Here is a 27537-nt window from a genome sequence, read left to right on the forward strand (position 1 = left end):
GCGATTACTTTGTGTGGGGAGCCCTCAAGTCTAAGGTTTATAACAACAACCCTCATAGTCTTCAGGAACTGCAGCATAACATTTTGGATGGGACTGCTGCAATTCTAGCAGTACAGATTCAATCTGCCTTCAGAAACTTGCTGACTAAGGCCCATAAGTGCCAAGAGATGAATGGTGGTCATTTTCAACATTTGCTACAGTCCGGTTAGTACTATATTTTCTTTCCTCTCCTGTATTTCTTTGTCGCCTGGAACTCTATGCTTTGGGCCACTTTTATTTGCCCCAAATTGCATTAAAAAATAATTATGAAACATGTCACATGATTTTTGTGAAGTGAGTGCTACCATGTTGCATGGTGATGATGATGGCGATGATAGCTTTTAGTAATAATACTAGGTGGTAGTGTTGGGTAAACCCACTGACTTGAAGAGGATAGTATATAAAAGACACTGGATGTTTATATGAAAAACAACTAATGGTTAGAATGTATATGTCACGAACCAGCTGGGTAGGATTGTACCGTTCATTAGATTGGAAGGAGTAGAGTACATTAAGGCTGATATAACGCATAGATATGGAAGATGATTTCATGGTCTGTGAGGGCAGGCTATTGAAATCACATTGGGAAAGGATGAGGAGTGTTTGGGGATAGAGGGAAGGTGGGGTGTGTTGTTAGAGGTCTGACAGTAGGACAGGATTTTCAAATTTGGTAAATACAATAAAATGTAAGTACTCGAGTTTCTGGGAGTTGTAGATCAGGAGAAGGTATCTGAGGTGATGTGAAAACTTCGAGGTTGAACAGGATACCACAGTCTAGGATAATGTCTTTGATTATTAATCAAAAGCCATGTTTCCCAGGTTTTATACCAGTCACTCTATACATTTTGAATAAAAACCATTAGAAATTCTTCTGGCAGAAGACGTGACCCTCAGTCTTCCAACGGTCTTGTCAAAACATGGCGAAGAAGCAGATAGAAGTTTAGGACATCCTTCTCCCTTCAGATGACAAACTGCCTCTAAACACAGAAGCATCAGCAGTTATCAATAGCAGGAAGATGCAGAAGGCAATAGAAACTCTGTATTAAATACACATATGGTGTATCCACAGGAAATGTGTCATGACCTCCCCACTGGCACAGCATACTGGATTATTCTCCCACTCAGATCTCCATGAGGGACTGTCAAGCAGCAGGTGACCATAAGAAAAAAAGGGGGAAAAATGAGGGAGTAACATTCTAGAGTCAGAGTGTGGAATACCAGAAGTCTGAATACGCCAGGGAAGCTAGAAAATCTGAAAATTTATGTTCAAAGGCTAAAATTAGATGCAGCAGGGGTCAGTGTAGTAAAATGTAAATGGGGATTAACTTATTTGATCTGAACAAATGTAGCGTTGTACCTAGAACAGCAGAAAATTATATAACAAGATTAGGATTTGTTATGAATGAAAAGGTATAGGAAAGAGTGAATTTCTGTGAATAATCCAGCTGAGATGTATCAGACTGTAAACAGCAGGTCTGGAAAGCCAGGTACGAGTCAGTGCTACTCAATATGTGTAACTGTTTCCCACACCATGGCTGTTCACTGACTGGTCAGCAGTCAGTTGCAAGGTGGTGGACAGTGGTGATAGATAGGGCATGGCTGCACATTGCCATAGCCCTTTTGCTAAGATTAGAGTGTGTGTGTGTGTGGGAGGGGGGGGGGGGGGTGTTAAGAGAAGTTTTGTGAACTGTATGTTTTATGGACAAAGTTGGCAAAGTGCTCCTTGGCTATGTTCTGCAACCATTTATAATAAAGTGATGCCACTTTCAAACTGTGCATATCATTGAAACCCATCCTGTGATATGTAACTGTTGTGTGCAAGTGTGAAAGTGTGCAAGTACAGCAAGCAGTGTTTACCAGCCCATACAAAAACTACTAATGCAAATAATCTCAAAATTTTAAACATGGCTGAAGCAGCAACTGCTGAAAATCTTCATGGTAAATGATAACAGCTAAACAGTTGCAGGATAAAGATTTATTGAAATCCTTGACCATGGTTTTGGTATATCTAAATATACCTTCATCAGAAGCAAAAATACACCTGGACAGGGAGACACCCTCATTACCAAGAAACTTAGCAACTAAGATAAAAGAAAAAAATACTTATAGCTTTAAAGACCATGAAAATTACCAAAGTATTACAAGCACAAAAACTTTTAGTCACTTACTAATATCACATCCTCATCTACATCTATGTGATTACTCTGCTATTCACAATAAAGTGTCTGGCAGAGGGTTCAATGAACCACCTTCAAGCTGTCTCCCTACCATTCCACTCTCGAACGGCATGTGGGAGAAACAAGCAATTAAATTTTTCTGTGGGAGCCCTGATTTCTCTTATTTTATCATGATGATCATTTCTCCCTATGTAGGTGGGTGCCAACAGAATGTTTTTGCAATTGGAGGAGAAAACTGGTGATTGAAATTTCATGAGAAGATCCCGTCGCAACGAAAAATGCCTTTGCTTTAATGCTTGCCACTCCAATTCACATATCATGTCTGTGACGCTATCTCCCTTACAAGTGCAGTGGAGGTGCATAAAACAATCGTGCCAAAGGCGTCGTCAATAGTTAAAATTAAAATATCACCTCCATCAGTACAGCATATTTATGAAGAGATGGTTGATGCAAACACAGCATTTTAATTTTAACTATTGACGACGCCTTTGGCATGATTGTTTTATGCACCTACACAGCAGGATGTGATTTTAACAAGTGACTTAAAGTTTTTGTGCTTGTAATGCTTTGGTAATTTTCATGGTATTTAAAGCTATAAGTGTTTTTCTTTTATATCAGATATGTTGCTAAGTTTTTTGCTAATGAAGGTGTCTCCCTGTCTAGGTGTATTTTTGTTTCTGATGAAGGTGAACTTAGATATACCAAAACTGTGGTCAACTTTCAGTATCATTGTACAGATGATTGGTTTCAATAACAAATAGACTCAGAAATGGCGCATATCTGAGCACTTGGCAGTGGTGAATAACTTGGTACGTTGCACTGCAATACAATTTTTTTAATCACAGCTGAAAGCAAACCAATGCTAACAACTATAATTCAAATATACATACTCATGTCACAAGCAGAAAATGCTGATGTGGAGAGAGTACATGAAGGAACTGGGTAGGGTACACAGTATTAAAGGGAAATGAACATGTGATAATCATGGGGGATTGGAATGCTGGAGTAGGGGGAGGGATAGATGGGTGAATTACTAGGTAATAAAATCTCGGCACTAGGAATGTGAGAGGCAAAACACTACTTGAGTTCTAAAGTATCTAGTAACAGCAAATATATTGTTCAACAATCACAAGTGGAAGAAGTATACTTGGAAAAGGCCTGGAGACACAAGAATATATCATCTGGATTGAGTAATGGTGAGACAGAGATTTTTAAATCAGATGTTATATTGTAAAACATATGCAGGAACAGATATAGACTTGAATCACAATTTAGTAATGATGAAGAGTAGACTGAAATTTAATGAGAATCAGTTGGCAGAAACAGTGCATAGGAAAGTGGGATATTGAAGAAAAACATAATTATGGCATGCATTTGAAATCCTCTGAGGCTGTAGATACAGTGGTTATGAATCAGAAAGGCAACTGTGAAGAAACGGTGAATAGCAGAACAAATGCTTCCATTAATCAACAAAAGAAGGAAATACAAAGACAAGTAACTTAGAAATGAAATCAATAGGAAGTGCAAGAAAAATAAAGTTAAATGACTGTAGGAAAATATGAAGAAAAATGTAAATGGTCATTGGAATGACAGATTCAAAATCACAATAACTTTCAGAGCATTTTAAAGGAAAGGAGTCAACATTAAGAGTGTAAAAAGGAATTCCACTATTAAATTCAGAGTGTAGAGTCGAGAGGTGGAAAGAGTACACAGAATGGTGTATTAGAATGAGGACCTGATAAGAAGAAATGTATGTTGAAGTTGAGGGTGTAAGGGATCCAGCATTAGAGGCAGGAGTATAATCAAGCTTTGGAAGACTTGTGCTCAAACAAAGCAGAAGGAAATGATAAGATATCTTCAGAATTGTGATGTTTAAAGCTTTCCTGGTGTACTGATTGTTCCATAAAAATATGGGAGAACTGCCGGATATCAGTAACGCCCTGCCACGATATTTTGGCACAGAGTCTTCTGGTCATCTTCAGGTGAGTGCCACTATTGTAGTACTGGCGAGTACACTCTGAGCTCCGCTATTTAAAGCCATTCTGAGGTGACATTGCGCATGCGCTGCTCAGCGTGCACGTTCATGACAGCTCCGTGTGCTGCGCTTCGCGCCCTCCATGGTGAAAGCTTGGCGTATCGATATCAGGTCGATTTTCATCTTAGTGCAGATAACTACATCAACTACGAAGTTTCTCTATAACAGGATTCCAAGCAGAGTTTAGCTGATAACTGCTATCTCGATTGATGAGAGTCTCGATGTCAGACAATTTTATTTCCACAGACTCATTGATAATCGAACTCCAAAAAGTTTGATGTATGGGCCAAAATTTTTGTGTTGTTGTAATTCATGGAATTGTCTGTGGAAGTACAATGTTTGGCGATTGCGGACTTGGTGGGTTGGAGAAGGCGAGTATGCCGTTGGTGAGGTCTTCATCACTCTGTTCACTTGCCTAGGTGAAAAGCCATTTTTCAGAAATACTTTGCAGATGTTCCAGTTCCGCTTGAAGACTGTCAGCGTCAGAGATGGTATGGGCATGGTCGATCAAGGTCTTGAGAACGCCCATTGTTTGTGCTGGATGATGGCAACTAGTAACTTGTAGATACAGGTCTGTATGAGTGGGCTTTCTGTACACCGAGTGACCAAGTATGCCATCACTCTTCCGTCGCACCAAGATGTCTAAAAAAGGCGGACAACCATCTTTTTCTATCTCCATTGTAAACTTTATGTTTTCATGTATGGAGTTCATGTGACGTAAAAATTCTTGGAAACGGTCCAGATCATGAGGCCACACGATAAAAGTATTGTCAATGTATCGCCAAAATACTGTTGGTTTAAAAGTGGCAGAGTCGAGTGCTCTCTCCTCAAAATCTTCCATAAAAGATTGGCCATCAGGGGAGACAAAGGACTCCCCATGGTGACACCATCAGATTTTTCGTAAAATTCATTGTTAAATATAAAATATGTAGAGGAGAGAGTGTGCTCAAACAACACTGTAATGTCTACACCAAACATATTGCCAACGAGATGTAGTGAGTCCACCAGAGGCACCTTTGTGAAAAGTGAAACCACATCAAGACTGACCAATAAGTCATTATTATGCAGTTGAAGTGACTGAAGTCAGCTGATAAAAATCACCAGAATTCTTTATGTGATGTACACACTTGCCTATCATTGGTTTGAGCAAAGATGCCAAGAATATGGCTAGGTTGTAGATGGCTGCTCCAATGTTACTCACAATTGGATGTAATGACACATTTTCCTTGTGGGTCTTAGGCAGTCCATATAGCCTAGGCGGAACTGAACTGTTCAGTTTCAGTCTCTTGATGACCTCCTTCAGTAGAGAACTATTTGATAAAAGTTGTGCTCTTTTTCGCACCACTCGGCTCGTGGGATCCTTATTGATGTTGCGATACATTGAGTCACATAATAAAACATTGATCTTATTAATATAGTCATCCCTTGGTATGAGGACAGTAGCATTTCCTTTGTCAGATTTTAAGACTGCTGTATCCACAACTGCTCATAAGTTACGGAGGGCTATCGTCTCCTTGGGCGAGATGTTACTCTTCATTGGTGCAACTCTGGTCAATACACGACAAGACTCTCAATGAACTTCCTCCCCTTCATCTGTATCAAGACAGCATACAGCTTCTTCAATGGCACTGATGAAATCCATTAGTGGTGGGGAAACAGGTGTGGGAGCAAATTCAGTCCTTTTGCAAGCACAGACACAGTCGCGTCATCTAAAGTTTTCTCTGTCAAATTAACAACAGATCGTCGAGTTGGAACTTCCTGCTGCATCTGTTTAGAAAGTCTGTCAATCTTGACAGTTTGCCTCGTCACAGCTTTATCATGGCTCCATTTTGCCCATACATTAAACTTTTGGAGTTCGATTGTCAATGAGTCTGTGGAAATAAGGTTGTCTGACAATGAGACTCTGATCAATCAAAATAGCGGTTATCAGCTAAACTCTGCTTGGAGTCCTGTTATAGAGAAACTTCATAGTTGATGTAGTTATCTGCACAAAGATGAAAATTGACCTGATATCAATACGCCAAGCTTTCACCGTGGAGGTTGCGAAGCGCAGCGCACGGAGCTGTTATAAACGCGCACGCAGAGCAGCGCATACGCAGTGCCACCTCAGTATGGCTTTAAACAGTGGAGCTCAACGCGTACTCGCCAGTACTACAATAGTGGCATTCACCAGAAGATGGCCAGAAGACTCTGTGCTGAATTATCGTGACACGACGTTACTGATATCCGGGAGTTCTCCCGTGTTTTTATGGAACTATCTTCAGAATTTCTAAAATAATTGGGGAAGTAACAGCTAAAGAATTATTCAACTTAGTGTGCAGAATCTATGAGACTATAAGCATACCGTCATTTGTAGGTATCTTAGTGTTTCAGTTAGGTGGATTGAACAATGCTGTGCTGTATGGTAGAGCTCATGGGAGTGGAATGCTCAAGTTGTTTTTCCTGTAATTATTGCCTAGTTTTGGAGGATTCTTGAAGATGTGTCAGTGGTTACAACAGAAGATGATTGAGATGAGGGTGAAGAGATTGATGGGATGAGTGTCAAGGAAGGCAGTGTCACGAGCACATTAGATTAAGTTCACCAGAGGTGTGGTTTTTAGATGTTTGCTTTAGATAGAAGGTAGAGGGGTGGGTGTCTGGGGAGAGGAAGAGTAATGGATAACACTCGTATTGTTGTTATAGATATAGACGAAGGAGATCATCACCTGCAGAGAAACTGTGACAGAAGCCATATGATATGATGGGAAGGAAGATGTATCTAGAGACAAAGCATTTCAGCACCTTGATGAAGACTGAGGTAAGCCTAATGGATTTGTATGAAGAGAGCCGTTAGATTTTAGGCAAAGGAGACTTATTGAGTTTAGAGTATGCTTGTTTACAGGCCCAGTATCTTTTTATATTGGGTAAATTATGCATATGTCTCTGTTATTGGCAGTAGCATTTTAGTGTGTCCTAGTCACGAGTGTTGAGGAAAGAGCAGTAGATTTGGCATGACTGTCTGCTCTATCATAACGGAATATTGTCAAATGGTCTTTCACAAATTCCAGAGAAATTCAGGTTGTACATAATGCCAGTTAGTGCACTAGAGTTTTGCCCCATCATTCCCAAATGATACAGGAACTGAAATTTAGTGTATCAAAGCAAAAGCTGAAATGCTGAACTTCATTTCCAATGTTCCTTTACACAGGAAAGCCCAGGAACCTCAGTCCAACTTAATCCTCATACCACTGAAAAGATTTACTGAGTGTGGTGTTGAGAAACAGCTGAAATTTTTCATATTGAGAAAAGCCCCAGCGCCCAATGGAATCCCTGTCAGATTCTATGCCAAATTTGTGGCTGAGCTAGTCCCTCTTCTAACTACAGCATATTGTAGATCCTTTGAACAAAAAACCATAGTAGAATTGATCCACAGAACTACCATCCACTAAACCTGATATCAAATTGTTGTAGAATTTTAGAAAATATTCTGAACACAGACATAATGAGGTAACTCTAACAGAATGATCTCCTCCATGCTAACCAGTGCGGATTCCAAAAACATCAATCACGCAAATCTCAACTCACACTCTTCTCACATGACATACTGAAAGTTTTGCATCAAGGCAATCAGCCAGATGCAGTATTTCTTGGTTTCCAAAAAGCATTTGATTCAGTGCCACATCTATGCTTATTGTCAAAATTATGATCATATAGGGCATCAAGTGAAATTTGTGATTGGATTGAGGGTTTTTCGGTAGGGAGTATGCAGCGTGTTATCTTGGATGAAAGTCATCCTCAGATGTAGGAGTATCATCAGTGACAGCTTACTTCAAAATTTCAAGGACTAAAATTAAGTAAAGAATCTAGAGATATTCTTCAGCCCCCAATGTATTGCCCTTATGTATTGCTGTTCATTTTGTATATTAATGACTTTGCAGATGATATTAATAGTAACTTCAGACTTTTTGCAGATGACACAGTTATTTGTAGTGAAACTCTACCTGAAAGAAACTGCATAAACATTCAGTCAGATCTTAATAAGATTTCAAAATGGTGCAGAGATTGACAACTTGCTTTAAATGTTCTGAAATGTTGAACTGTGTACCCCACAGAATGAAAAAGCATAGTATCCTATGACTATAATATCAACGAGTCACAGTTGGAACCAGCCAACTCATATAAATTCTTGGGTGCTATGAAATGGATTGATCACATAGGGTTCATTGTGGGTAAAACAGATGGTAGACTTTGGTTTGTTGGTAGAATACCAGGAAAATGCAGTAACAAATCACTCATGAAACCCATTCTGGAATATTGCTGAAATGTACGGGACCCATTCCAAATAGGGTTAGCAGGGAATATTGAATGTACACAGAGAAAGGTAACAAAAATGGCCAAAGGCTGTTTGATCCATGGAAGAATGTCACAGAGAGGCAAGAAACTGAACTGGAAGACTCTTGAAGCTGGAAGTAAACTATCCTGAGAAAATCTATTTATAAAGTTTCAATAACTGGCTTTTATGAATCTACTACAACCAACCATAGATCATTCTTATAGACATCATGAGGACAAGGTCAACTAATTACAGCACACACAGACATTTAAACAATCATTCTCTCCACTGTCAACATGTGAATGGAATAGGAAGAAACCCTAATAACTGGTAAAGTGGGACATACACTCTGCCACATACCTCACAGTGATTTGCACAGTACAGAAGTAGATGTAGATGTCAAGAGTTTGTACAGAGAAGGTTGATGTGGGTAGATGGGATGAGTGAGTATTTCTATAGTAGGTTACATTGAGGTTTGCTGTAGAACAGAATCAATATTGATGTGGGTGGATGGGATGAGTGAGTATTTGTACAGTAGCTTAAATTGAGGTTTGCTGTAGAACAGAATCAATATTAGTTATGTCTTCAGGATTTTAGCTTCTTATCTGTGTGTGGATGATGATAATGATGTTTAGTTTGTGGAGTGCTCACCTGCTTGGTTATCAATGCCGGTACAAATTCCCAACCTTTGTTCAGTCCAAATTCGCCATTTTCATGAATTATGATGAAATGATGAGGACAATACAAACACCCAGTCAGCTCGAGGCAGATGAAAATCCTGGAGCCCACCAGGAATTGATCCCAGGACCCCGTGCTGAGGAAGCAAGAATGCGACTTCGAGACCAAGAGCTGCGGACCATGTGCTGGTAGGCATTTGAGTTGGCATGATTGTAATTGTGGATTTGTTTGCGAGGGAAGTTATGGGATCAGTTTTGTTCGTATGGAGAGCTGCCGAGGATTGAAAGGTGGATTGATTCATAATTACTTCTAATCAGATCAAGGACATCTTCATTTATGTGTCTATTTTTGTTAGCAGATGCTATTACTATATCAGGTCTGGCAGGGAAGAGATACAAGGTCTTCTGCAAGGAAGGCAGTAAACTGCTAAGTTCAGCTGAGCAGTGACTACTGATTTTGAGGTTGGCGGAAATTATGTAAGGGGGGGGGGGGGGGAGATATTGGTTAAAATTGAAGTAGAATTTATATAGGATGGGATGGCTCATACAAATGTACTGTCTGTGTCTCCTAAATCTCATTTTCCCAGGAGTTTTGTGAGATATTTGCAATTTTGTTTTTGCAGTATGTATATGGAGTCAACCCAAACAAGTACCGCTCATCTATTGATTTGTTTCTTGTAAGAAACAATAGTTTTTAAAGTGAAATTTTATATTTAGATTTATTTATTACCATCTTTAAGCATTAACAAATGCAGTTAATGACATCGTAAGCGTACATGAGCTCTTACATATACAATTATATAAATAACATATGTGATGTAAAAGATATTTTAGATCATTATTGTCTACCAAAATATGAAATTATCCATTGTACTGCACATGATATAGGCCTACCCAATATATTCACATAAATCTTCTACTGTATAAAATGCCTTTTTTTCACAAAGCCATTTCTGCATGACACTTCCAAACATACTCAGTGACGCATTGCGTGTCTGCACTGACAACATGTTAAATAGTTTTACCCCCATGTACCTGTAGCTTTATTGAGTTTTCTTACGTGTAGTGACTGTGATACCAGTCTGTTGTTTTATGTATATATTATGTTGATGAGCAGATTGTCATAATTTGTGACTGTGTTGGTATTCTTTTGTATGTATTAGACAAATTATATAAAAAGGGACTTAACTGTTTGTGTTTTCAGTTTTTTGAAATGTTGTCGACGAGACTCATTATTTCTGACTCCACAAATGGATTCAACTGCCTCCTTATACCAACCAAGAACTTTTTTTGACTGGAGGGTAATTCTCTCATAACAAAATGGCATATGTTAGGTGGGTGGGAAAATAACATCATATGCATTCAGCAATAACTTAACACTAACACAAGACCTTAGTTGGCTTCACAAATATATCACAAGTGCTAACTTAGCACAGATACAATAGGCTCTGCCATGTTAATTTCAAGTCAAGATGGCACCTGGATGGTTTAGCTGAAGCAAAATCACTTCTATTGTCATTAACACATACACTAAAGAAGGAATTTACAGTTTTTCATGATTAATACTCAATTCATTGACTTGGAACTACTTATGGGCTGCTCTGCAATGCTCCCTACTTTCCTGCTTTAATGTTCATAAGTCTTTCCCAGCTGTAACAAAACTGATATCATCTACATAGAGTATGGATTTACACAACATAGAGTTAGGAAAGTCACTTATATATATTACAAAGAGTAAAGTTCCAAGAACAGATCCTTGTGGCACACACTGCATGATATCCAAGACTTTTGACCTCATACACCCATTCCATAGAGAAGCCTCATACTTAACAATATGTGTTAATACGCGCTGCAAAACATGAGTAATAACCAACGGAAATGTTGAAAAGCCTGAATTGGCAGATTCTTGAAGAAAGAGACAAATTACTCAGTGAAAGCTTACTTCACAATTACAAGGGCAAATACTAAGTAAAGAATCTAAAGATATTCTTCAGCTCCCTTTGTTTTGCTCCTATAGGAACAGTTAAGATAAAATTAAAATAATTACAGCACTTACAGAGACATTTAACCAGATGTTCTCCCGCACTCCATACTGAGTGTTTTTCTTATTTAATTTGCATCCAGAAACTGAAAACAATTCAATTCTTTCACGGAAGATGTTCTCAAGCACACAAAAGGCGTGACATCTCAAATCAAATGTATCACCGAAACTTTTACGATAAGCGATACTCTAATGCCAAAGAGAAGTTTCGTGAGTCCGTTTAATATGCGACGCACATGTCTGAAAACCGAAAAACTCAATACTTCGGTACGAAATTCATTTTGAATATTACCGCTACGAAGTGCCACAGTGCAGTGAGCAGACTGCAGAGACGTCTATTGGTCCGCGCTTGCTGCCTTTCTTTTGTCAATTAGCGCTTGGGCCTGTCTCTCTAGGCGGGCGGGTCGTAAGAATTGCGCTGAGTTTGCGCCGCAAATGTCAGTTCTATTTCGAAATACAAAAAGAAATATTTTTTTGACAGGTGGTTGAGCGGTCTGTTATCGTCATGAAAACAGTATTGTCATTTGCCCATACTGTTACCATGGCAACATGAAGTAACTGTTGCGTCTCAAAACACGTAAATTAAATGAAACAGTAGTGTGGTGAAGTACTTTGGGATATGCCCCGTGCTGTTTGGATGATGTGTGATATTGAGCGCGATTGTAATGTGGTTGATTTGTGAAATTAGAGCTGAACTTTGGAATAAACCAATGAATTGTCGATATCAACCCGTGCACAGCTTTGGACTGTTGCTAACGAAAAATGAGTATTTTAACAAAGTATGACAAAGATAACATTAAATCTAAAAATTCAGTGGAAATAACGGATGAAGTGAATGTGAAAGATGAGTACGTTAACAGTGTTATTTTGACCTGTATCTGTTTCAACACTTTTTAGTTTTGCGTAGACGGAGGGTAATGCAACGATTTTGAGCTCTCGCGAACGTTTTTTTTATGATCCGTTAATTATCCTCCGCTTGGCTTGTCAAACTATTCCAGTTCTGATCGTTCTGATACTAGTCCTCAGAATGAAAAGATTTATTCGTAACATCAATATTTAAATCTGACACTACAACCAAAATTTAAGTCCACGAGGGGGGAGGGCTGTTACATTACTTTATGTTTATATTACATTAGTCGTATTCTATACATAGCATGCAGAGAGTGGCCTTGGGATGTGGAAAGAAAACGGAAATGTACATTTAATTTTATTTCTTTATTTATTTACACAAGTCAAAATTTGTTCCAGGTTGTGGGATACAGGACAACGCCGTAAAGATACAGATTATTTCAGCGAGTACAAAATTTTTTGCATTACCCACAAAAGAGTTTGCACTACTTGCAGTAGCTGCACTGTATTGTTCCAAGTCTCTTGTATCTGAAATGTTCTAAAAATTCTACTTCTAAATAGAAGCAATGATCCAATAAGAATGCCCTTAGGCTTTTACAAAAGGATGTGATTGATCATACGGTTTCAATCTTATATGAAAGACTATTGTAAATTTGTACACCACTGTTTGTTGCGGAAGTTTTGTAGGCTGATGTCTTTATTGACAGGATATAAGACTTTTACTATTGTCTTGTATCATGCTAATGGAGATTAACATTTTCATTTATGTCTTTGAAATTCATTGTGACATACTTACATATTTATTGGTTGTTCATACAGAGAAGCTGGAGAATTGTAAACTTTTGAATGAGGTGTTTGGAGGAATCTGTTTGTTGAACATGTTGCACTGCTCTTACAGTTCTTTTATGGGGTAAGAAAAATGACAATGAGCATATGGCATTCTTGGTTAGGAGGCCCCATCCAGGTAACTTCAGCCGCTGAGGGCAAGTCTTAGTACAGTCAACGCCACATTGGGCAACTTGTGTGCTGGTGATGAGGATGACACCCAGTCCATGAGTGGAGAAAATCTCCAGCCTGGCCAGGAATTGAATCTGGGTCTGTCGCATAGGAGGCAAGCACGTTACCACTGAGCTAAGCAGGTGGACTGGGTTAGGAAAATCAGTGAACTATGTGGTGCATTACCCCAGAATATAATTCTGTAAAGTAGGATGCTAAGGAATTGAGCAAAGTAGGCAATATGCTTTAATAGAGAATAATTATAGAGTATAACATATTTTATTTAGTGTTCCATTTTTTTAGGTTATATGTGTATGCCATTTGAAGTTATTTTGAAGGCATATGCCTAAAAACTTGAGAATATAAAATTTGGTTGGAGTTTATTGCCACATTGGTGTTTCATGTGTCACTTTTTCAACAGAAGTTCAGAATTTTTTTGTGTTTATTGGTAGTTTATAGCCCCCAAAAGATCTGTTTAAATGTGCTGTAGTTTTATCTACAACTGCTTGTAGTCGACTTGCGATGGTTCCTGTAATAAGGATGCATGTTTCATCTGCAAAAGCAGTATTTACTTGTGACTCAGTGTTTAGGTCTAAATCATTTATATACAGGAGGAAGAAGGTTAGCCCAGGATTGGATCCCTGAGGAACTCTTTTCTTTTTTCTTCTCTCACTCTGAGAAATGTATTTTAGTATTTTCCTGTAGTTCATGTTTTATTTGTATTTAATGTTCCTGCTTGTCAAGTATAATATGAATCATTTTAGCATTGTACCTTGCCATATACTTGAAGCTTGCTGAACAGTATTTTGTGGTTGAATATGTCAAAGGCTTTACTTAAGTCTGAAAAATGCCATTGGCACTTTGTTTTCCATTCATTGTTTGCAGGACATTGTGTATAAAATCATTGATGGCACTAGCTGTTGATTTATTTTTCAGGAATCCATTCTGAATATCTGTGAGAGTTTCATTTTTCTCTAAAAATTTCATTAACCTGCTATGCACCCCTTTTGCTATTATTTTACTGAAGCCTGATAATAAGGCAATTGGTCTACAATTTTCTATATTTGCAAACAAAGATTCCAAGACTTACCAACCTGAAAACAGCTTTTGCATCCTGCAACTACCCTCCCGACCTGGTACAGAAGCAGATAACCAGAGCCACCTCCTCATCCCCTCAAGCCCAGAACCTCTCACAGAAGAACCCCAAAAGTGCCCCACTTGTGACAGGATACTTCCCGGGACTGGATCAGACTCTCAATGTAGCTCTCCAGCAGGGATACGACTTCCTAAAATCCTGCCCCAAAATGAGATCCATCCTTCATGAAATCCTCCCCACTCCACCAAGAGTGTCTTTCCGCCGTCCACCTAACCTTCGTAACCTCTTGGTTCATCCCTATGAAATCCCCAAACCACCTTCCCTACCCTCTGGCTCCTACCCTTGCAACCGCCCCCGGTGTAAAACCTGTCCTATGCACCCTCCCACCACCACCTACTCCAGTCCTGTAACCCGGAAGTTGTACACGATCAAAGGCAGAGCCACGTGTGAAAGCACCCACGTGATTTACCAACTGACCTGCCTACACAGTGACGCTTTCTATGTGGGAATGACCAGCAACAAACTGTCCATTCGCATGAATGGACACAGGCAGACAGTGTTTGTTGGTAATGAGGATCACCCTGTGGCTAAACATGCCTTGGTGCACGGCCAGCACATCTTGGCACAGTGTTACACCGTCCGAGTTATCTGGATACTTCCTACCAACACCAACCTGTCCGAACTCCAGAGATGGGAACTTGCCCTTCAATATATCCTCTCTTCTCGTTATCCACCAGGCCTCAATCTCCGCTAATTTCAAGTTGCCGCCACTCATACCTCACCTGTCTTTCAACAACATCTTTGCCTCCACACTTCCGCCTCGACTTACATCTCTGCCCTTACTCTTTGCCTTTAAATATGTCTGCTTGTGTCTGTGTATGTATGGATGGATATGTGTGTGTGTGTGCGTGCGAGTATATACCTATCCTTTTTTCCACTCCCGGGATTGGAATGACTCCTTACCCTCTCCCTTAAAACCCACATCCTTTCATCTTTCCTTTTCCTTCCCTCTTTCCTGGTGAAGCAGCCGCCGGTTGCGAAAGCTCAAAATTCTGTGTATGTGTTTTATTCATTGTGCCTATCTACCGGCGCTTTCACGCTTGGTAAGTCTTTGAATCTTTGTTTTTAATATATTTTTCCCATGTGGAAGTGTCTTTCTATTTTATTTACATTTTCTATATTTGATTTGTCTTCTTTCTTATGAATAGGGACCACTTAAGCAATTTGTAAACAGTCTGAAAATGTGAATTGACTGCATATTCAAAAGGCATTGAAATGTTGGAATACATTGCTTTACAGCATAGTTGGGAGTACCATCAATTCCTGATGACATTTTCTTAAAGAGTTTTGCAACTGGATGGTTACGTCTGGAGTTCTTCCACAGACATAGATTGAAGAGGAACATCATCACACTTTGTTTTTCTGTATCTTTCTAGTATCAGGTTTGCCACTAACTATTAAATTATATGTGACATCTGCATAGTAACACCTGAAAAGATTTGTGCTGTGTTGGGGATTATCATTACTCTCTTATTCTCATGGTTCAGAATGATAGGTTCTATTTTAGGGTACACTTTATTTGCTTCCTTTTTATTACTTTCCATACTGCTTGGCATTTATTTGTGACTCTCTTATGAACTTATCTTTGACCTCCCCACCCCTACGTCACTCTTTTGTAGATTTGACTATATTTCTGTTGTAGATTTGGATGTATTTCTGAATGTAGCTATTCAGAAGTGGGAGTATGTTATTGTTTTTTTCTGTATCTGAGTAATTCTCTTTTCCTTGCTCTTGAGATTTTGTTACTTGTTGGTATTCATCTCTTTTTTGCTTTTGGAGTTTTGCTTGTTATTACTTGTGTTTTGAGAGGGAAAGCAATTTCAAAGTTAACCACTCAAGATTTCAGTACACTTTTCGAACATTTGGTTGGTGTCATATATTCGTAGAACTTCGTAACACATCTCTTCTGATAACAGGGAACTGAATGTTTCTATATTATGTGTGCTGAAATTTCTTGCTGTTACAGTTATTTTGTAGTTCTGGATGGGCAGCAAGTATCTTTAGAGGGTAACAACTGGTAACAACTTGAGTTTCATGATCACTAAGGCTATACTTATACATCTTACATTATAGTTTGTATCCACAAATACCTGATTCAGGGTTATAGAAGAAATAGGAATAGGACATTTTCAGACAGTGTTGTTTTGAATGTAGAAAACAGGTTTGATCTGCTGTCACCATTGGAAACTGATGAGCCACAAATAGATGTAGGAGTAGACAGTACAAAACAAACTTTCAAAAAGTGTTTGACAAGTAAGAAGTCAGAAAAAGCAAGTTAGGTAGTTCACATGATAGAGGTGTTGGCCAACTGTTGCAGGCTGTACTAGGGTCAGATTACCAGGTCACAAGGTTTTTTAAACCTAGTGCAAGTCTGGGTCAGGTGATAGAGGATGTAGGTTCACTTTGTAAAGACCATGGTAATAGTAGGTGGGGCAGGCAACAGCATAGATAGGAACCAAAATTATTCAATTGAGAGTGACCCGGTAAAGATAGCTTCAGCAACGAGACATACTGGTGTTGGGCTTGTGTCTGTTCTGAGTCTCCATGACCAGGCTCTTTTAAACTCTTCTGTTAGGAGAGTTAATTTAGAGGTGGAACCGCTGCTTGGAATGGGCATGAGGTCTCATATTGGTGTGGTTCCTGTTGACTCTATCAGCAGGTGGGACTATACTAGGCATGGCCTTCACCTCAGCAGGAAAGGGAAGGAAAAACTGTGTGGGCTAAAAGCAAATAACTTATTGGGTGGGGGGGGGGGGGGGGGGGTTGCTGTGTCACAAGTGGTAAAGTACCAGTGGTTACAAATGACAGTTCAACAGTTTTCTTAGGGTAGGAAGGGCAGAAACAGAAGTTTTTCAGAAACAGGCTGAAAACGACATTCACATTGATAAAACAGGCAGCCAGAAAGCAAATTTTTATATACACATTTCAGGCAGATAGCCTCTGATTGCAACTAAAGATACTCAAAAATTAGCTGGAAAATTAGGTTCATCCAGTTGTAATTCAGCCAGTGCACAAAATCTGCTATCATTATTGCATCAGAATATCCGAGGACTAAGGGGTAAGCTTAATGAGTTGCTTATTTGTGTTGAACAATTAGCAGACCAGTTGATATAATCTGCCTCTCTGAACATCACGTGACCGCTGGTACAGATATGTTAAAGGATTCAACTTAGCTTCTTATTTCTGTAGAGAAAATATGGAGATTGGAGTTGTCATATTTGTCAGAAACTATTTTGATTTCAAGAATATTGATATTAATAAATTTTGCTCAGAGCAGCACTTAGAAGCTTGTGCAGCAGAAGTAGTATTTCATAGTAAGTCGTTTATAATAGTAGATACATACAGATCTCTTTCAGGAAATTTTAACCTCTTCATAAAAAATCTGGAAGCTCTGCTATCCCACCTCATGGCAAAAAATAAGGAAATAGTGGTTGCTGGAGATTTTAATGTGGATGTATTGAAAAGCTCTGTCACTGAACAATTATTTCATTAATAAAGTTGCCTCCACATTTGAGAATTGTTTTCCCTGTTTTCCCCTGAAGGTAACTCAACTCACACACAAGTCAAAAAATAAACCATGGATTACACAAGGAATAAAGGTATCATGTGAGACAAAAATGAGACTCTTTCTACTATCTAGGAACAGCTCTGAGGTTAGAATTGTAATGCATTACAAAGAATACTGCAAAATATTGAAGCAAATAATCCAGAAATTGAAGCAGCCTTATTATGAGAAAAGGATAATTACATCAGGTAACAAAATAAAAACTGTATGGGATATTGCGAAGACAGAGACAGGTGGGGCCGAAAAGGAAGAGGAACAGATAGCTCTAAAAATAAATGAAACTTTGGTAACAAGTACCGTTAGTGTTTCAAACCTCTTAAACAACTACTTCATTTCTGTTACTGACAGCTTGGGGTTATCAGGTTCAGGCAACAGTGCAATGGAGTATCTGAGACCAGTCTTTAAAAATAACTTTAGTAAAATGGAAATGACACATCTCCCAAAGAAGTAGCATCCATCATAAAATCCTTAAAAATCTGAGTATTCCAAAGTGTATGATAACATATCAACAAAGTTAATCAAAGAGTGCTCATGAGAATTAAATTCTATCTTAAGTTATTTGTGTAATCAATCCCTTATCAGCTGAACATTTCCAGACTGGCTAAAATATCCTGAAGTCAAGAATCTACACAAGAAAGGGGATAAAGAGTTACCATCAGACTATTGAAAAATTTCACTTTTGCTGGCTTTCTCAAAAGTATTTGAAAAGGTTATGGTCAAGTGTCTTCCTTAAGCATCTGACTGCAAACGATATATTGTCAAAGTCACAGTTTGATGTCCGAAGGGTTCTGATATAGAGAAAGCTATTTACAATTACACTGAGAATGTACTTAATGCATTAGATAATAAATTAGAGGCTACTGGTATTTTCCGTGACCTGTGAAAAGCTTTGACTGTGTGAAGCACACCATTCTCTTAAGAAAATTAGAATATTGCCGTGTCACTGGCAGTGCTGCAAAATGGTTTGAGTCTTATCTAACTAACAGGAAACAAAGGTTGTTGTTGCGAAATACTGGTGCAGTAAGCAGTCAGTTTTCATCTGACTGGGAATTCATTACATGTGGTGTTCCTCAAGGTTCCATCTTAGGTCCATTGTTTTTTATTGTGTACATTAATGACTTCTCTGTTACATTGCTATATGCTGAGTTTGTTTTGTTTGCAGATGATACAAACATTGCCATAAGTAGTAAGTCAAGTACAGATTTAGAAATAGCTGCTAATCAAATTTTCACTGCAATTAATAAATTGCTTAAAGCTAAGTCACTGTCATTAAACTTTGAAAAGACCCACTACATGCAGTTCAGAACATTAACAGATTGCCATCCAGCATATCTATAACATATGAAGACATGCAGATCCAAAGAGGTCAACACTGTTAAATTTCTAGGATTACAACTCAATAATAAATTCATTTGGGAAGGGCATACCACAGAATTACTTAAGCACTTAAACAAGTCTGTATTTGCAGCAAGAATGATGTCAGATGTAGGAGATATAAATATTAAAAAAAAATGCACACTTTGCTTACTCTCATTGTATTATGTCATACGGGATCATATTCTGGGGTAACTCATCAAACCAAGCAAAAGTTTTTAGCATGCAAATGTGTGTAAATTCAAGAACATCATCTAGAAACCTGTTGAAGGGACTTTGTTTTCTAACCACTTCTTCTAGGTATATCTGTTCCTTAATTAAATTTGTTGCAAGTAATATATCTCTTTATTTATTTATTTGTCCATATACTCTGGTTTCTCTTCAAACCGAATAAATCTCTTTTTAAGTACATATATTGTACCCAGGATATTGAACAGAAAACCTTTTTAACTATTGGTTTTCCAAATGTCAAACATACATTTTATAAATTTTTATGACAAATCGGATCCATGCAGTTAATAATTACAAATTTTTGAAATACTGTATATTTATAACTTATTTCTACAATTAAAGATAGAAATTACATTTTTTCTTGCGTAAGATACTGTGAGATTGAATATTTCCAACCAATAGCTCAATACATAGTATCAATGCTAGGAATAAGAATAATCCACATAAAGACCTAAAATCACTTACCTTTTCCAAAAAGGGATCCAATATTAAGGAACACACATTTTCAATAAATTACCAGCAGCCATTAAAAACTTGGTTTCAGATAAAGCACAGTTTAAACGTAGTTTGAAAGACATTTTGATGGGCAACTCCTTCTACTCTATAGATGAATATCTTGACAGAGACTGGTAGTCCAGCTTCAGCAAAAATGACCGTTAGATTTCTATTTTGACAGCACTTGGTCACAAGAGTCAAGATTAGGTATTTTGTGTATGATAAATTTATTAATAATGCATAACAATATTTCATTCTGACAGCATATTAATTTTGTAAATATTAGCTATTACAGTTTACTGTATTGTAGTCACCTATTTTGACAATGTCCTGACAAATGATCAGGATAGTAAGTATTATAGGCCTATTCAAATGTTTTATGTTTTTTTATGTTATACTTTCTGACATGTTTCACACCCAATCAGAATCATCTCATTTTTTGAGTCTATGGAACGAAAACTATATCTGAATCTAATATAATAATAGAGAATGGAAATATGCAGAATAAATTAGTTTCTTCATTTTTAACTTTCCTACAGCAGTGATCATGCATACATCAGCTGAGGTAGTGATGCATCTGTAGTTCCTGAAACTTACAGTAATGCTCTCCATTTCTTTAATTTCATTGTTTGAGAAACTCACATTTGTAGTTTGTGGCATTCTGTGTGAAGTACTGGACTGTGTGTATTAAGTCTTGTTAAGACTCAGTGATAATCTGTTTTCCTTAAGCCTTGTTAAGATTCAGTGATAATCCATTTTCCATAAACCACTGTTCACATTTTCAAATATTTCATTACTTGCTTTTTCAGGAAGGGGGTGATATTATTTTTTTTTATTTCTGTGCTTGTATCATTTGCAAAATGTGTAAAATTTGTATCTTCTGAAATGCCAAAACACAGATAAATTATGTTATCAGAAACAACAGTGGACCCAAAATTGAACTTTATGGCACTTCATATCTGATTGCTTCAAATTCTGAGAGCCTATTATTATGTGATTGACATGGACTATCACATTGTAACCCAAAGGAGCCCATAAGCTGTAAAAAATAGTCTACTCATACATTGAAATACATGAAGTAGAATGTTAATTATTTAGAACCACAGATTCTACTACATTTGTAGTGCACTTGATTACTGCTATAGATTACTTAAAAATGATGAAACTAGTTTATTCTGTATGTTTCCACTCGATTCAGAATTACATAATAATTTTCGGGAGAAACTCATCTTGATGTCAGTTGTGACATAACATTGATTAAAATTATGTCAGTTGTGGACATAACATTGATTAAAATTAGTCTCTACAAAGATTTCAAGGAGAAAACTGTGATGCCTTGGAAGTCAGATAGATGGATACACATGCATTCAACTATCAGCCAGGACATATAAAATAATAATAAAATAAAATAAAATGTCTTGTGGGTAATGTGATGAACTAAAAATCTGAATTAATACCTTTTATTTTGGGCAATTTTTGCTGCTCTGTCCAAGATTCAACAGTATCATCACACAAACTTTTACAGACAATGTTTTAAGTTTTTTATAATTACCATCAACATTGCAATACAACAATATTTCATAATTTTATGTCATTACATTATATTCTGCTTTAATAAAATGAACACATTTGACTTCTTTTCACCTCCCAGAATGTCTTCTCTGTGAGATCCATGGAATATGGCTAATATAAAGTACTGAAAGTGTTGGTTTATCTCTGTAAATACAGTAGGAGATATGAAAGAAGCAACCACTGAAACATTTCTTGTAATTATTACAGATATTATAGAGAATATCTCGAACTGCAGCTGCAAGTGGCTGTGTGTAAGGTAAGGAGCATGCCTTTTGAAACATGCATACTGTTTAATGGTTTAGTTATTTGCATGTTGCATGGATCATAGTTGAGACTCTTGCTATGATGTGGAATGAGTTAGTATTTTAATTGTAGAACGCTTCCCGGTGAATAGTATGGCAACATTCTGACCAGTTGTATGGTCTTAAGCAATTTTTTTTTAAATGTTATAAATATAATTTCTTGAACTCCAAAAAGCATTTCACTCAGCGCCCCACCCACAGCTACTGTCAAAAGAAAGATTATATTGGGTATCAAATGAGATTTGTGACTGGACTGAGGATTTTTTGGTAGGAAGGCTGCAGCATGTTTCTTGGATGGAGAGTCGTCATCAGACATAGAAGTAACTTTGGATGTGTCCCAGGGAATTATGTTGGGACCCTTGCTGTTCATGTCATATGTTAATGACCTTGTAGACACTATTAAAAGTAACTTCAGACTTTTTGCAAATGATGCAGTTATCTGTAATGAAATACTGTCTGAAAGAAGCTGCATAAATAATCAGTCAGAACTTGGTAAGGTTTCAAAGTGCTGCAAAGATTGGCAACTGGCTTTAAATGTGCAAAACTGTAAAATTGTGCACTCCATAAAATGAAAAAACATAGTTTCCTATGACTGTAATATCTGTTGCTTACAAAACACTCATCCAATCAGTTCTAGACCTTGCTCAAGTGAATGTGACCAAATAGGACTTGTTGTTGTTGTTTTTGGGGAAGAAGACCAGACAACGAGGTCATTGGTCTCATCGGATTAGGGAAGGACGGGGAAGAAAGGCGGCCGTGCCCTTTGAAAGGAACCATCCCGGCATTGGCCTGGAGCGTTTTAGGAAAATCACGGAAAACCTAAATCAGGATGGCCGGACGCAGGATTGAACCGTCGTCCCCCCGAATGAGAGTCCAGTGTCTAATCACTGCGCCACCTCGCTCGGTAACCAAATAGGACTAACAGGGGGTTTGAACATATACAGAGAAGGGCAGCAAGAATGGGTACAAGTTTGTTTCATCTGTGGGAGTGTGTCATGGAGATACTGAAGAAACTGAACTGAAAGACTTGAAGATAGATGTAAACTATCCTGAGAAGGTCTACTAACAAAATGTCAAGAACCGCCTGTAAAAGATGACTCTAGGAATATTACAGCCCCTACCTGTGGCTCATATGGGACTGTGAGGATAAGATTAGAATAATTACAGCACACACAGAGGCATTCAAGCAATAATTTTTCCCTCACACTGTACGTCAATGGAATGAGAGGAAACCATAATAACTGGTACAACAGGACATACCTTCTGCCATGCACTTCACAGTGGTTTTCAGAGTGTAGATGTAGACGTATATCAGAAGTTTTCTTTTTGAATTCTATCCTGTCCTATCCAGCATAGCCACTTCAAAGTGAAATTGTGTTGGTTGTCATTTTTGCTTTCTATTTGCAAACACTCAGCCCTCGAGTGAAGAAACTCTCAAGTCCTGCTGGGAATCAAACCCAAGACCTTGTGATCTAGAAGCATCAATGCTAACCACTAGTGGATTAGCTGATGACTGTATCATAATAAATTGTGGTTAGTGGAAACACCAGCAAAAGTTACATATTGAAACCTCCTTGCATTCTTCAGTATGCCATGGATGTAAATCTCAGGTTTCGCTACTGATCAGTTTCGTTATGACAGCATATATTTGGCTTTTACATCCATTTGCTTCACCAGCTCACAACCAGATTTTCACATTTTAACCTAACCTAGAACTTGGGCTGCACAACACATCAGTCTGTCACCATGACCAAGATTTCAGGCTGGGTCTAGTACCACACTTTAACATAAACACCTGTGTAGTTACAATAGTGCTAGTTGGTAAACTCTATGTTCTACAAATCATATTCACAGTAAATATTATGGCGTAAAACACGTGAATGGAGTAAATGTTTGCAGAGACTTAATGTGCTGGTCCTTTACAGCTTTGTATTTAGTTGTTTATAAATATCATCAGAATTTTGGGCCAGGTCAAACGTTTCCCACACTTTTGATTGTTTTTTCCGCAGTAATTTTTTCATCATTACAGCATTAAACAATTATTTATTTTTATTTCTATGCAGTTTATTTCTGTGGATGCTTGGTTCATAAGGCTGTGCTTGTTAAGTTAATGTGTACGTAATATCAAATTCATATGATATTACTCATAAAATATTTTGTGAGTAGAGAATTATGTCAACATATACACTCTTCAACCCACTGTGAAGTGCATGCTATGCATTAAAAATAATATAAATGTAGGCAGTAGGAAAAACATTTAAGCATTACATTAACAGAATAGAAGGTATATGTACCACAGCCTTTGTATTCCTTCACAGGAATGAAGGTATAAGAGCGGAACCAGCCATGAAAATAATAAATTAAAAATGCTTAGATTAGAAGTAATTTTAAAAAAAGTATTAATGTTCTTGTATACTTTGGTACAAAAATGTTGGTGGTCAGACACTTGTTTGTGATACATAAATTCAGATTGATCTGCATGTGTAGCCAAGGGCATTAACCTGCCACTTCTAACATTCCAGGAGGCGAAAATGTTCTAGATCAAATCCGCTTCATGGATTAACAATCAGGGATGCCGAGCCGTCAACTCTGAATGTGGTCTTTACATCATTTCCCACATCCAACTAAGTAAATACTGAGCTGGTACCCACATCCCACCTCAGATACACACTGCACAAAGATGTAGAAAACATTCTCCCACTCGAACATGAGATTACTCTAAATGCAGACAGATGGGCTACATAAAATCCTACCATTTACAAAACTCATACAACTATGGCAACCCCATAGAGAAATGGAAAAAGGCAAGAAGGAAAAAGAAGAAGAAGACACAGATTGAGATTAATAGTATCAAATCAAACTGAAATGTCAAATCTCACATGGAAAGATGTTATCACTGTAGTACAGAGGAATAGTGAATCTTTTAGAAAGTGGTAGAACAGATTAATTCAATTAAAACATTCAATAAATCATACATCCAGTTTTATTGGTTACAGAGATAAGTTTTCATTATGCATGTTGGTATTCCAGTTGCTACGGGTTCAAATTGCTATGGGTTTAGCAACTGATTGTGATTTTTGATTTGAAGTTCAAATTGTAAATTTGTGTTAGAGTTTAAATAACTGAAATTTTGAACTATGATTGTGATTTTGTTGGCCAATTCTACTGTATCATTTAACCATATTGCATATACTTACGAATGATATGTATGCCAGTGTAGTATTTGTGTAAGAATTTTTTAATGGAAACACTGCTACAGCTTGTAGGAATGTGGTAGACCAGGGAAAAACAAGAATTTGGCATGTGAGAAAATCTCTGGCTCATGTGCCGTAGCTCACTTGCCTGTCTGCACAATTCCCACACTGCTATGCCACGGAAGATGGGAAAACTACAAAAGTGTTGCTTTGAAATGGCAATACAGTTGCACTGCGTATGAATTTGTTAATATTTTTGAACAACACAGCTCACAAATGAAACAAACTTTCAGTATTATTTAATTATTTTTGGTGTGCTGAAGATGTCTTATAATTTTTGTCTGGTACACAAAGTCAGCATATGGACAGCTGTAGACAATTTCACTGATTGTCTCACTCAGTTTGCCATGCACTTGTGATTTATTTAGTGTCACAATTGAAAAAAGCCTTACATGAACATATGTTGATCGAAATATTTTATCATTTTTGCGACCTCATTATGGAGATGTGGAAATTCTTCCCGAGGAAAACAGTTTTATTGTTAGAGAATTTGTCTTTTAAATGAAAATTACATTTGTAACAATATTGTGAAAAGAAAAGTTGCTACTCAACGTATAGTGGAGATGCTGAGTGGCAGATAGGCATAACAAAAAGAAGACACAACAAAAAGATTGTCACAAATATAACTTTCGGCCATTAAGGCCAGTAACACACATACACACACAAGACTGCAGTCTCAGGCAATTGAGGCCAGTTTTTACATATTTTGACAATCTCGTGACATATGGTCAAGGAAGTGCGTATTTATACAAATGTTTTTTATGTTATACTTCTGACAAGTTCCACACCCATGAGAAACTTCTCAATTTTGGATCTCTGGAATGAAAACTGAATCTATTCTAATCTAATCGAAAGTAATTGATCAGTTTCATCTGATCATGCACAGAAGCACTTTCAACTGAAATGGCAAATTGTCTTAAAAAGAGGTGTATGATTGGCAGTGCTTTCATCGTCACAATGAATTCTTCAAACGTCATGTTTTCTTTAATGCCAGTGAGCTTAGGGAAATGGACATTATCTTTGGTCAGAATTTGTCTCTTCCACTTATTGTCTTTTGTCAGTATTTGTTTCTTCCACATTTCAATTTTCTTTTCAAAGGTATCAGATGAGAAATAAGCTGTTTCTTGTTCTTGCTCTCCTTTTTCCTTTGTAAATTCAACAACAGCAGTTTTTAAATTGAAAAATCATTCCTGGCATGCCTATTGACTTAACCAACATACTTTTCAGTAATATATAAAGTCCCCATGCACTTTGTTTACTTCCACTGAAAACTGACAGTGGAATATCGCTTGTGACTTCAGAAAATTTGCTATTGATACCACCAATTTCATCATGTGCTCCATGTCTGCAAATTTAGTGCAGAGTCCTTCTTCATGAATCCTATCTGTCAATTTGTACTTTTCTGCTCTTTCATTGTCAAATAAATCTTGAAATTTATCAACAAGATGTTGCAATGTCATTCCATAGCAAATTACTGGTATCTGTTGATTATGCAACTGTGTATCACATAGAAGATATTGAGAATTTATATCTATCTACTTCTTTCTGAAAGGTTTGTGCTGATGGATTGTGAGGCTGCCTCTTTTTTTGTACAAATAGCTGCTGATTGTGTAAACTTCTTTTATGCCACAAATAAATAGTGAAGAGTGATCAGTGCTAACACCAAGATTCTGCAGAACTGCAGAAAATTGTGCCAACCAGAAAATGCCGTACTGCGATGCTAAATGAAATGTTACTCTGTATGGGGTACTTGTGAGATGTACCAAGCAAAGATGAGATAGGCTGAGCCTCTGCCCACATCCAACCTGCATTGTGCTTGCATGCAGTTTGGAAAGCAGAGTAACAGATTCAAAAGTGTTCACTCATGTTTTCACAAAACTGCAAGAGACTGGTACCGTGCTCAGCAGTCATATTTCATCTGAATGTGCAAATGAATGGAGTATGGATGAAGTAGAAGATATCATTCAGGTGACAGAACATAGTCCTCTAACAAGTTCATGCAGATATTTTGCACGTACTGGTGTTCCATATACAAGAATACGGCAAACAACATATACATAGCCTATTTCCTTATTGTTTACAATGGATTTAACATATTTGAGGAGGACAAGAAAGCAAACAACTGGAATTTTGTCATTAGGTGTTTGCAAATTGCTGAGAGTAATCTCATTAATAATGTTTACTGATGAAGCTGCTTTCTTTTCTGATGGTATCAATATCACTGATAATTGAGTGACTGTAGAAGGATACAGTGTGACTTAGAAAGAATCTCAGTTTGGTGTGATGAATGGCAGATTTCTCTAAATATTGAAAAATCTAATTTAATGTAGATGAGTAGGAAAGACAATCCTGTAGTGTATGAATACAGTATCAGTGGACTGAAGCTGGATGCAGTCACATTAATTAAGTATCTAGGCACTATGTTGCAAAGTGATATGAAATGGAATGGGCATGTGTGTATA

The 27537-nt window shown here is 37.5% G+C and overlaps 1 protein-coding gene across 4 annotated transcripts in view; it reads left to right on the plus strand.

Moving 5' to 3' along the window:
- Positions 1 to 11656: 11656 nt before the first annotated feature.
- The window catches only part of LOC126282087 (sodium channel and clathrin linker 1-like), a 93846-nt gene continuing 77965 nt past the window's right edge, over positions 11657 to 27537 (plus strand). For 2 of the 4 annotated variants that reach the window (XM_049981545.1, XM_049981544.1), the window contains exons 1-2: positions 15462 to 15664; positions 21727 to 21775. Coding sequence is in view for 2 of the 4 variants with exons in the window: in XM_049981542.1 (XP_049837499.1) it covers positions 12044 to 12129; positions 21727 to 21775 (135 nt within the window). In the remaining 2 variants the exon portion in view is untranslated. Of the gene's footprint in view, positions 12130 to 15461; positions 15665 to 21726; positions 21776 to 27537 lie in introns of those variants that run through there. The other 2 variants (XM_049981542.1, XM_049981543.1) reach the window with 2 other exon arrangements.

Source organism: Schistocerca gregaria, chromosome 7, assembly GCF_023897955.1.
Source record: "Schistocerca gregaria isolate iqSchGreg1 chromosome 7, iqSchGreg1.2, whole genome shotgun sequence".
NCBI lineage: Eukaryota > Metazoa > Arthropoda > Insecta > Orthoptera > Acrididae > Schistocerca > Schistocerca gregaria.